The 12,220-nt window shown below is 50.5% G+C and overlaps 1 protein-coding gene across 1 annotated transcript; it reads right to left on the bottom strand.

Moving 5' to 3' along the window:
* Positions 1-7,859: 7,859 nt before the first annotated feature.
* Positions 7,860-11,728, bottom strand: LOC306960999 (diacylglycerol kinase delta-like; the record flags this gene model as incomplete). The annotated part of the gene is made up of 6 exons (XM_079553609.1): positions 7,860-8,064; positions 9,285-9,384; positions 9,495-9,589; positions 9,692-9,776; positions 10,942-11,081; positions 11,714-11,728. 6 exons carry the CDS (start codon positions 11,726-11,728, stop codon positions 7,867-7,869), a joined length of 633 nt encoding a protein of 210 aa, XP_079409735.1. The 3' UTR covers positions 7,860-7,866.
* Between the last annotated feature and the right edge of the window lie 492 nt (positions 11,729-12,220).

Raw genomic sequence — 12,220 nt, 5'->3', positions numbered from 1 at the left:
GTGATGTTGTGTTTGTGTTGTTTGTGATGTTGTGTGTTACAAAGCGCTCGTCTCCACACGTGTCATACGTGTTTGTGCTCGTCTCCACACGTGTCATACATGTTTGACACTGACGAGGCTCCTTTACTTTGTGTGGATAAATAAAGTTATATTGAAAATGTTCGGGATCTTTGATGTTTGACACGACTAACTTTCACTTTAAATAAAACAAATAATCATTAAGTTTTGTTCTGTATTTTCCATCAGCCGAGTGTGGGTTATATTTACAGGAAGATAAAGTAGGTGAGGTGAGATCTGTTCTTACCTGAGCTTAGACGAGTTGATGTGTACCTGTCTGGTCTTTGTGCGTGCGCTCAGTCACGCAAACCGACCAAAGATGTTGTTTGCATTTGGCCTCTCCCAGTGTATTCCTATGGCTCCAAACGGGGTGAAGTTAGAAGAGACCGAGCTTTTCCACACAGACCGGACAGGTATGGATCAACTCATCTAAACTCAGGTAAGAACAGATCACCTATAAACCGCCGACAGGAAGTGACATAGATAAAGGTAAAGTTCCAGAACAGTTTGACTCATTTCCCTTTGACCTGACACGGTCGGCACGGCAACAAATAATGAAAAAAATCATTAAAAAATTACAAAAGAGTGTCGAGAAAGTGACAAGAAAACTCACCCAAAAAATATTTAAAATGTGACGAAAAAATCATTAAAAATGTCAAAAAATTATGCAAAAAAAATCACAAAAAAGTTTTTAAAAAAAATAAATAACACAAAAAAAAAAAAAAATCACAAAAAAGACGAAAAAGTTACAAAAAAGTGAAGAGAAAAATTAAAAAAAAAGACAAAAAATTACCAAAAAAAATCGCAAAAATGTACAAAAAATATCAATAAAAAGGTAAAAAAATTACGAAAAAAATATGCAAAAAATCACAAAAAAACTACTAAAAAGTGACGAGAAAAATCACAATAAATGGAAAAAAAGTGCTAAAAAAGTGACGAAAAAAGTCACAAAATGTCATGAAAAAGTGACAAGACGAAAAAGTGACAAAAAATGGCAAGAAAAAATCACAAAAAATATTTTAAAAGTGAAGTGAAAAAAATAATTTTAAAAAAGTAAAAAAAAAAAAAATCACAAAAAAAAAATCACAAAAAGTGACAGTTTTTTATTGTCCCATTTTTTATGACCAATTTTCCCACATTTTTCTACACATTTTTCTACACATTTCTCCCTCCTCTGCTGATGAACCTGAGTCACTCCTCGTCCTCTTCGTCCACAGTTTCAGATAAACCACACATAAATATATGTTTTTAGTATAAAAATATCCACAGAGTCGGTCTCTGATCGGTCACAGTGTCCGGGTTCAGCCTCAGCTGCAGGTGAAGAACACAAACACCAGGAAGGATTTAGAAGAAACTCCTCAGAGCTCAGAGACTCCATCTCAGGCCGCCGCCATGATGGAGCTGCCATGATGGAGCCGCCATGATGGAGCCGCCATGATGGAGCCGCCATGATGGAGCCGCCATGATGGAGGAGCCGCCATGATGGAGCCGCCATGATGGAGCCGCCGCCATGATGGAGCCACCATGATGGAGCCGCCATGATGGAGGAGCCGCCATGATGGAGGAGCCGCCATGATGGAGCCGCCATGATGGAGGAGCCGCCATGATGGAGCCGCCATGATGGAGGAGCCGCCATGATGGAGCCGCCATGATGGAGGAGCCGCCATGATGGAGCCGCCATGATGGAGCCGCCATGATGGAGGAGCCGCCATGATGGAGGAGCCGCCATGATGGAGCCGCCATGATGGAGGAGCCGCCATGATGGAGGAGCCGCGACAAAACGGCGGAGAATAAACATCGTGAAGAGAGAGCGAGGCTTTTACTGTTTTCACCTGCAGCGTCTGGGCTTAAAGGGCGTGGTCACAGAGGTGAGGGGGCGTGGTCACAGAGGTGAAGGGGGCGTGGTCACTGAGGTGAAGGGGCGTGGTCACAGAGGTAAAGGGGGCGTGGTTACTGAGGTCACAGGTTCATGATTCGGAAGAAAAGTCGGGAAAAAGAGTTTCTCGCTCAGTGGTTCTCAGTCCTGCGGCCCTGTGGCGGTCCCTCTGTGGTCCCTCTGTGGTCCCTCTGTGGTCCCTCTGTGGTCCCTCTGAGGTCCCTCTGTGGTCCCTCTGTGGTCCCTCGAGGTCCCTCTGTGGTCCCTCTGCGGTCCCTCTGCGGTCCCTCTGTGGTCCCTCTGTGGTCCCTCTGTGGTCCCTCTGCGGTCCCTCTGCGGTCCCTCTGCACTGGAGGAGCTCGACCTGAGAGTGGAGTCAGTTTTGGTGGAGGAGGTGGTTGGTCCTGGACACACGGAAAAAAAAAAAGTAAGTCTCAGCCCGTTCCTGTGCAGATTTTAACTTTAACTAAATAACCAGTTTACTCATTCCAGCCACTAGGGGGCAATTTGAATAAACAAAAAATAATTCCACAGGTGTCCAGCAGAGGGCATTTCCCTTTGACCTGACACGGTCGGCACGGCAACAAATAATGAAAAAAAATCATTAAAAAATTACAAAAGAGTGCCGAAAAAGTGACAAGAAAAATCACACAAAAAATATTTAAAATGTGACGAAAAAATCATTAAAAATGTCAAAAAATTATGCAAAAAAAATCACAAAAACGCTACAAAAAAGTGAAAAGAAAAAAAAATCACAAAAAAGTGAAAAAAAGTGACGAAAAAATAAAAAAAGACGAAAAAGTTACAAAAAAGTGAAGAGAGAAATTTAAAAAATGACAAAAAATGACCCAAAAAAATCGCAAAAATGTACAAAAATGTAAATGTAAAAATGTAACACCGCCCCCTGGTGGCCGGGGGCGACTCCAAGAGACACTTGGGATCATTGATTCTAATAGGACTTGAAACGTCCCAAGAACGGGTTAAAAGTCTGGCTCCAAACAGTTTTTCTTTTTCTAAAAATCGCAATTACCCATGTGACCCATGTGACCAATGTGACCCATGTGACCCATGTGACCCATGTGACCACGCCGGGGGAGGGGAAATATTTTTAACCACGCTGGTTTTTGTTTATCAGCCCAAAAATTGGAAGCATTTTCATTATATTGACCGGCTCCAGAGCCTGTGGAGGCTCCGCCCCCTGAGTGCAGGGCGTCCCGCCTTTTTGCCCTTTAACTCACCTCTCATGCATGTGGAGAGGCCGGTGATCCCCGCCGAGATACGCAGAAAACGCAGAGGCTGCAGAGGTGGACGCAAGAGGAGAAGATGGCTACCCTCCGTCATCCTGGGTAATGTGCGCTCCATCTCGAGCAAGACCGAGGAGCTGGCCGCACTAACCCGACATCAGAGGGCTTATCGGGAGTGCGGATTGATGTGCTTTACGGAGACGTGGCTGAACAGGAATATACCGGACTCTGTGGTTTCCCTGGACGGATTTAAACTCGCGCGCGCAGACCGGTGTGTGGAGGGGAGCGGGAAGAAGAAAGGCGGTGGAGTAGCTGTGTTTGTGAATGAGAGATGGTGCCACCCCGGACACGTGCACGTGAAAGAACAGATATGCACCCGGGACCTGGAGATGATCGTCGTCAGCATGAGGCCTAGGTATCTACCGAGGGAGTTTTCACACATGGTCGTGTTGTGCTTGTATATCCCTCCCTCGGCCTGTGAGCGCATCCACAGTACCGTGACCCAGACCCAGATGCGTCATCCCCGCGCCCTGCTGCTCATCACCGGTGACTTTAATCACGCCTCTCTTTCTGCCACTATCCCCACACTCACGCAGTATGTTAAGTGCCACACAAGGAACAATAAGACCCTGGACCTTCTGTATGCTAACGTGAAGGGCGCTTACACCTCTGCCCCCCTCCCCCCGCTCGGACGCTCAGACCACAATCTCGTCCTACTGCGGCCGGATTACACACCCAGGGTGCGAAGGGAGCCAGCACAGAAGAGGTCTGTGAAAGTGTGGAGTGAAGAGGATGAAGAGAGACTTAGGGACTGTTTCCAGACCACAGACTGGAACATGATCTGCAGCTCTCATGGAGATGACATCAACGGCCTGACCCACTGCATCACAGACTACATCAACTTCTGTGTGGAAAACACTGTACCAACCCGGAAGGTACGGTGTTTCTCCAACAACCACCCCTGGGTGACCCCTGAACTTAAAGCCCTCCTGAACCAAAAGAAAAGGGCTTTCAACTCAGGAGACAGAGAGGAGCAGAGGAGAGTCCAGCATGAACTCCAGTGGAGGATCAGGAAGGCCAAGAAGGACTATGGCGAGAAGCTGGAGCAGAAGCTGGAGCAGAAGCTGGCGCAGAAGCTGGCGCAGGGCAACGCACGGGACGTGTGGAGGGGACTGAAGAACATCTCCGGTTTTGGACAGAGTGCCAGAGGGACAGCTGATGGAGACCAGCGCGGGGCGGATGAATTCAACGAACATTTCAACCGGTTTGATTCTCCCCCCACTCCCTCCTCTTCACACGTCTCTAGCACAGTGGACACTGCCCCCCTCCCCCGACCACCTTCACCTGCCTCCAGCCCCCCTGCACCCACGTCTCCAGCCCCCATCATACGGACTTCCTCTAGCACCTGCCCCACCCCCGGCAGTCCACCCCCACACCGGTCCCCCCCTCACTCCCCCCTCTCCATCACACCGGACCAGGTGAGGAGGGAGCTGAGGCGACTGAAGCGGGGGAAAGCTGCAGGACCAGATGGCATCAGTCCCAGGCTGCTGAGGACCTGCGCAGACCAGCTCTCCGAGGTCCTCTGCCGCATCTACAACCTGAGCCTCAGCCTGGAGAAGGTCCCCGTCCTGTGGAAGACCTCCTGTCTGATTCCAGTTCCTAAAACAGCGCACGCCAGGGAACCGGCCCACTACAGACCAGTCGCCCTGACCTCCCACCTGATGAAGACAATGGAGCGGCTCATCCTCACCCACCTCCGCTCTGTGGTAAGCCCCACCCTTGACCCGCTGCAGTTTGCTTACAGACCCAACATTGGAGTGGAGGACGCTGTCATCTACCTGTCGGAGCGGGCGCTCACGCACCTGGAGCACGCCGGGAACGCTGTGAGGGTCATGTTCTTTGACTTCTCCAGTGCCTTCAACACCATCAGGCCGGCGCTGCTGCGGGGGAAGCTGGAGGACGCGGGAGTGGATGAACATCTCACCGCATGGACCATCGACTACCTCACGGACCGACCACAGTATGTGCGGCTGCGCAGCTGTGAGTCTGAGGTGGTCGTCTGCAGCACTGGGGCCCCTCAGGGCACCGTCCTCTCACCGTTTCTCTTCACCATCTATACATCGGACTTCACATACAACACGGACAGTTGTCATCTCCAGAAGTTCTCCGACGACTCCGCCATCGTGGGCTGTGTGTCTAAGGGGAACGACCTGGAGTACCGGTCGGTCATCCTAGACTTTGTGGACTGGTGTGAGCGCAACCACCTGTGCTTGAACATCAGTAAGACGAAGGAGATGGTGATCGACTTCACGAGGAAGCCACTACCGCACACACCGCTGAACATCCAGGGGGAGGACTGAGGAGGTGGACAGTTTCAAGTACCTGGGTGTTCACCTCAACAATAAACTGGACTGGTCCCACAACACCAACTCCCTGTACAAGAAGGGCCAAAGTCGCCTCCACCTTCTGAGGAGACTGAGGTCGTTCGGCGTGAGCAGGCCTCTGCTCAGGACTTTTTATGACTCTGTGGTGGCCTCTGCTCTCCACTACGCTGCCATGTGCTGGGCCCCGGGCAGCACAGAGCGGGACAAGAACAGACTGAACAAGCTGGTCAGGAGGGCCAGCTCCGTCCTGGGCTGCCCCCTGGACTCTGTGGAGGAGGTGAGGGACAAGAGGGTGTTAGCCAAGCTCACCTCCATCATGGACAACACCTCCCACCCACTGCACGGGACTGTAGAAGAGCTGTGCAGCTCTCTCAGTGGCAGACTGAGACACCCTCAGTGCAGGACGGAGCGCTACCGCAAAGCCTTCATCCCCACTGCTGTCAGACTGTACAATAAGACTGTGAAGTAACGCCGACTGTAACAAGTGAATTTCTCCTTTGTGAGATTAATAAAGGTTTATCTTATCTTATCTTATCTTATCTTAAAGGAAAAGGCTGTAGGAGGAGTCAGAGCGGCCATTACGATGAATAGGCTGAATGAGCCTCATCTTTATTATATTATATATCTGAGACGTCTGCGTTTGTAAATCCTCTCCCCGTGAGCCACAGGATGTCCGGTTTCCAGGTGATCATGCACAGGCGTGGAGGAGTGATCAGTCTTTGGACTGAGGGGTCGTTAAATGAACAGACTCTATCATTGTTTTGTTTATTTACATATAAAAGCAGAAGTGTGGTCAGACCTTGATATAGGAGTTTGGAGCTCAGGGGAAGGAAGTCTCTGCTGTGGACAGGAAGTGATGCGGAGCTGCCCAGAGACACACTTCCTGTCCCTCCTTTACTGATGAGCTTCTCACACGGAGTTTTACTCACTGTCGACAAACAACACAATCATCTCAAAACACCTTTTCCTTCTTCTTCCTGCGGGGGCGGGGCTTAGCCACTGACCTCGGCGGTGGGGGCGGGGCTTGCAGCTGTACTGCAGAGACAGCTGGTCGTCCTCGTCCTGGTCGGGGGCGGGGCTCAGAGCGAGGCCCGAGTCGTCCTGCAGCTCCTGGTCCGGCCCCAGAGCGTTCTGTTCGTCCACGGCTGCAGAGACAGAACCACATCCAGGGGGCGCTGTGTTAAACTAGACGCTCAAGGACACAACATAAAACATGTACAACAGAAACTCCTCCCACAGAATAATCCATAGGTGATGTGGTGGAGGCTCTTTCCAAAGAAAATAAAACATAACTCTCTTTATCGGCCTTTTCAGTGCCATGGTATCGGCCGATAGCTCAAATATCTATATATACTGTATCGGTCCGATATATCGGCAGAGGGAGTCTTAGCTTTGAAAACATATTTTAGTTCAAGTCTTTTGACAAAAAGGTCTTTTTTTTTTTTTTAGACACAATTCAGTCAAATAATTCTCTTTTAGTCTTTTAGACTAAAACTGAGGAGAATTTGCATCATAATATTTATTATAATCATATTTATCATATTAATCGTGTCCTCGGCTTCAGAAACGACAGAGTGAGAATCAAACATCGGCTTAAACGAGGAAATGTTTCTTTGTCGGTTTTCACTCATTCACACGTGTCCTTGATCTGACCCAGAAAACTTAGTATGTTTGAAATAAGCAGTGGCGGCTGGTGGGGCGCCAATAAAATAAAAAGTTTTGAGTTTAGCAAAATCATAACTTTCTTCTGTACAGGTGTTTTTACACTGAGGGAGGGGGGGCGGAGTTGAGGGAGGGGGGGCGGAGGGGAAGGAGGTGTCATTTTGTCTGCCAGGTTCACCTTGTGCTGTAACCGCTGTAACAGCTTCATAAATATGTAGTTTTGTGCTCGGGGCGGGAGGAACAGCGCCCACGCGATCTAAAAACTTTGGCGCTCTGATATGGTATAAAAACGTCACCAAATATCATTAATTCAACCAATCAGAGACGCGCAATAATAAATCCCCAATGGGCGTGGCCTCAGCGCCATCGGAGATTTAACAGGTGAAAGACGAGGAAGCGCCTCCTGTAAACAAACGCATTAAAAAATATGCCGCAATAAAACCGAAAACCGTGAGCACTTTGGTCACAATAACCGTGAGGTCAAATGTTCATAGCCCTAGTGCTTAGCGTGTACCTCTCTCCGTGTGCTCGATGATCTGCCGTGTGTATTAGGCGTGTGTGTAGGCGTGTGCTTAGCGTGTACCTCTCTCCGTGTGCTCGATGATCTGCCGTATCGCCTTCTTCAGACTGTTGTTCCCGCGGTTTAAAGATGGCGGTGGGGGCGGGGCGCGGAGCAGGGGGCGGGGTTCGGAGGGGGGGCGGTCTCCTGCAGGACCCCGCCCACCTCTGTCTCCTCGGCGATGACGGCCGGGGGCGGGGCCGGGGGCGGAGCCGTCGAGGCCTGGGATTCTTCACTCAGAGTCTTCAACAGAGAGTCCAGCTTCTCCTTCAGCACCGAACACTGGGGGGGCATGAGGGGGGGCATGAGGATTATGTCACTACACTGGGGGGGCATGAGGATTATGTCACTACACTGGGGGGGCATGAGGATTATGTCACTACACTGGGGGGGCATGAGGATTATGTCACATTATTTTCCTATATTTTCCCCCATTTTTTCGTATTATTTCCTGGTGGAGTCGTGTGTTAGCTGTGTATTAGCCTTGTGTTAGCCGTGTGTTAGCTGTGTATTAGCCGTGTGTTAGCTGTGTATTAGCCTTGTGTTAGCCGTGTGTTAGCTGTGTATTAGCCGTGGGTTAGCTGTGTATTAGCCTTGTGTTAGCTGTGTATTAGCCTTGTGTTAGCCGTGTGTTAGCCGTGTATTAGCCTTGTGTTAGCTGTGTGTTAGCCTTGTGTTAGCTGTGTATTAGCCTTGTGTTAGCTGTGTGTTAGCCGTGTATTAGCCTTGTGTTAGCCGTGTGTTAGCCGTGTATTAGCCTTGTGTTAGCCGTGTCTTAGCCGTGTATTAGCTTTGTGTTAGCCGTGTATTAGCCTTGTGTTAGCTGTGTGTTAGCCGTGTATTAGCCTTGTGTTAGCCGTTTATTAGCCTTGTGTTAGCTGTGTGTTAGCCGTGTATTAATAATAATAATAATAATAATACATTTTATTTGTCGGCGCCTTTCAAAACACCCAAGGTCACCTTACATGAGCTACAATGATAAAAGCATGAAAAATAAAACACATCAAAGTAAGTAGCTAACTTTAAATAGGTGGGTTTTGAGACGCGATTTAAAAAGGGGCAGTGAGGTCATTTGTCGGAGTTCAGCGGGAAGTGAGTTCCAGAGGTTTGGGGCTGAGCGGCTAAAAGCTCGAGCACCCATGGTGGCTAAGTGGGCAGTAGGTACAGACAGCTGAGGGGCAGAGGAGGACCGGAGGGTGCGGGAGGGAGGAGGCACATGAAGGAGCTCAGCTGTGTATTAGCCTTGTATTAGCCGTGTGTCAGCCGTGTGTTAGCCGTGTGTTAGCCTTGTGTTAGCCTTGTGTTAGCCGTGTGTTAGCTGTTGTTTTTCTTGCCCCCCTGGTGGAGCCCCCTGCTGGAGCCCCCTGGTGGAGCCCCCCGATGGAGCCCCCCGATGGAGCCCCCCGGTGGAGCCCCCCGGTGGAGCCCCCCGGTGGAGCCCCTGGTGAACCCCCTGGTGGAGCCCCTGGTGGAGCCCCCTGGTGTAGCCCCTCCCCCTGTACCTTCTTGGCCATGGCGTCGGTTTCCTCTGAACTCTCCGTGTTTCTCTCGTAGGCTTTTCCCACTCGGGCCACGAAGTCCTTCACCGTCTCACACAGGACCCTGCGGGGGGGGGGATGAACATGACGTCACACAGGGGGGGGCATGAACATGACGTCACACAGGGGGGGGGCATGAACATGACGTCACATGCGTGTGCGTGTAGGACGTACTTGGCGGAGGAGATGACCACCGAGTGCTGGTCCGACGTCAGGATCTTGGTCAGATGCGCCGCCACTGAGTCCTCGTAGGTCAGGATGTGCTGCACCTGAGGAGACGCCACGGGGTTAAAGGTCATCACGGGGTTAAACACACTCTAAAGGTCGTCAGGGTGAAAGGTCGTCAGGGTGAAAGGTCACGGCGCCGTCACCTCCGAGTCCTCGCTGCAGTCCTCCGTCACCGTGGAGGCCGAGTGTTGCCGCGGTAACTTGGTCTCGGAGACCATGATGCTCCACCTGCGGGCGGACAGAGCTGTTACAGGTGTTTCTTCTTCTACGGCGTCAGCGCTTCCATCAGGATCAGTCACTGAGACTCAAACTCACGCCCATCGTCTAAAGTGTTTCTCAGAACATTGTTCCTAAAGCTGCCAGGAGGGGGAGCTGTTTCCCCTGCACTTCATTCTTACTCTTTAATTCTTACAGACAAATAAAGCCTTAAGTCTGTTTATACTTTAAACATTTATTCTTTTTTATCATTATGGTCCCTGTGGTCAGGTGGTCTCTGTGGTCAGTGGTCCCTGTGGTCAGGTGGTACCTGTGGTCAGGTGGTCTCTGTGGTCAGGTGGTACCTGTGGTAAGGTGGTCTCTGTGGTCAGGTGGTACCTGTGGTCGGGTGGTCTCTGTGGTCAGGTGGTGCCTGTGGTCAGGTGGTCCCTGTGGTCAGGTGGTACCTGTGGTCAGGTGGTCTCTGTGGTCAGGTGGTCTCTGTGGTCAGGTGGTCCCTGTGGTCAGGTGGTGCCTGTGGTCAGATGGTCCCTGTGTTCAGGTGGTACCTGTGGTCAGGTGGTACATGTGGTCAGGTGGTCCCTGTGGTCAGGTGGTCCCTGTGGTCAGGTGGTCTCTGTGGTCAGGTGGTCCCTGTGGTCAGGTGGTCTCTGTGGTCAGGTGGTCCCTGTGGTCAGGTGGTCTCTGTGGTCAGGTGGTCCCTGTGGTCAGGTGGTCTCTGTGGTCAGGTGGTCTCTGTGGTCCCTGTGGTCAGGTGGTCCCTGTGGTCAGGTGGTCTCTGTGGTCAGGTGGTCCCTGTGGTCAGGTGGTCCCTGTGGTCAGGTGGTCTCTGTGGTCAGGTGGTACCTGTGGTCAGGTGGTACCTGTGGTCAGGTGGTCCCTGTGGTCAGGTGGTCCCTGTGGTCAGGTGGTCCCTGTGGTCAGGTGGTCTCTGTGGTCAGGTGGTCCCTGTGGTCAGGTGGTCCCTGTGGTCAGGTGGTCTCTGTGGTCAGGTGGTCTCTGTGGTCCCTGTGGTCAGTGGTACCTGTGGTCAGGTGGTACCTGTGGTCAGGTGGTACATGTGGTCAGGTGGTCCCTGTGGTCAGGTGGTCCCTGTGGTCAGGTGGTCTCTGTGGTCAGGTGGTCCCTGTGGTCAGGTGGTCCCTGTGGTCAGGTGGTCTCTGTGGTCAGGTGGTACCTGTCTAACATCTTGGTGCTGGCTCGCTCCAGTTTCTCCAGGATCTGTGGGAGCTGCGTGTCGTCGTCACAGGCGGCGCCCCAGCCCAGAACCCTCGCCAGGTCGTTCTCCGTGCCCAGAGGCAGCACGCCCAGCTGGCACTGAGGAGAGAGGATATATATACTATATACATACTATATACTATATACATACTATATACTATATACATGAGCCCAGCTGGCACTGAGAGAATATATATACATATCTATATACTATATACTATATACTATATACTATATATATACTAGCTGAGACCCGGCCGAAGGCTCGCTAGTCTCCACATTTGATATTCTGAGATTGTGAGTGATTACAAAGAAATGTCCAACCCGTCACACAGTTCAGCGATATAGAATAGTTATATCCACCCCAGTCAAATGCAACTAGAAAACTGTCTCTCAGAAGCTCCGCAGGCTCCACCTCTGAAACCATTCCTGTTTGGGATTATCTCTTATTGCCTCTTGTGCACATTTTATCTCAACACCAGCATCTGTTATGTTAATGGAAGAAACCAAAGCACCCAAAGAAAATCTTTCCTGACACAGACAGGATGTAAACTCCTAAACAAAAACACCTAAATTGAGCTTCATGCTGAGAGGCAAGAGAACGCTAAGCACTAAGACTAACCACTGAGGGCATGCAATCTCTCCTGTGCATTCAACACTTTTTGGGCCACCTGGCGCAAGGACAGTGCTGCTCCAAACAAGACAAGACCCACATTCTTTTCCTAGTTTACATCGTGCTGCCTCATGTTGTTCCTTTAGTGTTATGGGCTTCTACAAGCTCTATCAGGTCAAACTAAAACCACTAACCACTGTCTGTGTCTGAGAGAAAAAGATGTGAAGCCGGTCCTGTTGTGGTTCCAGTCTGTACTTAGCCGTAGTTCACCCCCACTCTTACACCACTTTTCTCCCCTTCACGGTCGCGGAGTCTGGTTGGAAGAAAACATAACATTGCCATTGGCCACGGGTCGCTACTGTCAACTGTTGAAGGAAAAGCTTGGTTCTTGCATAACCAACTGTCTAACCAACTACAGTTCGTGTCTCTGGGAGACAGCTCTCCCAGATCTCCTACAGCTGCAGGAGTTATGCAGGACAATTTCTTACAATTTCCACAACTTCTTGGACATAAAGAGGTATTCCCTTCACCCTTTTCTATCAGCATAATGGTTTTTGTAAAGGGGGTTCAAGAGTGACTGAATGTCTAGCTGTCACCTCACAGCAAGAAGTTCCTGATATCCCAA

Source organism: Gobius niger, assembly GCF_951799975.1.
Source record: "Gobius niger genome assembly, chromosome: 3".
Taxonomy (NCBI): domain Eukaryota; kingdom Metazoa; phylum Chordata; class Actinopteri; order Gobiiformes; family Gobiidae; genus Gobius; species Gobius niger.
Note: the sequence above shows the minus strand (reverse complement) of the source record. Positions and strands in the feature narration are given on the sequence as shown.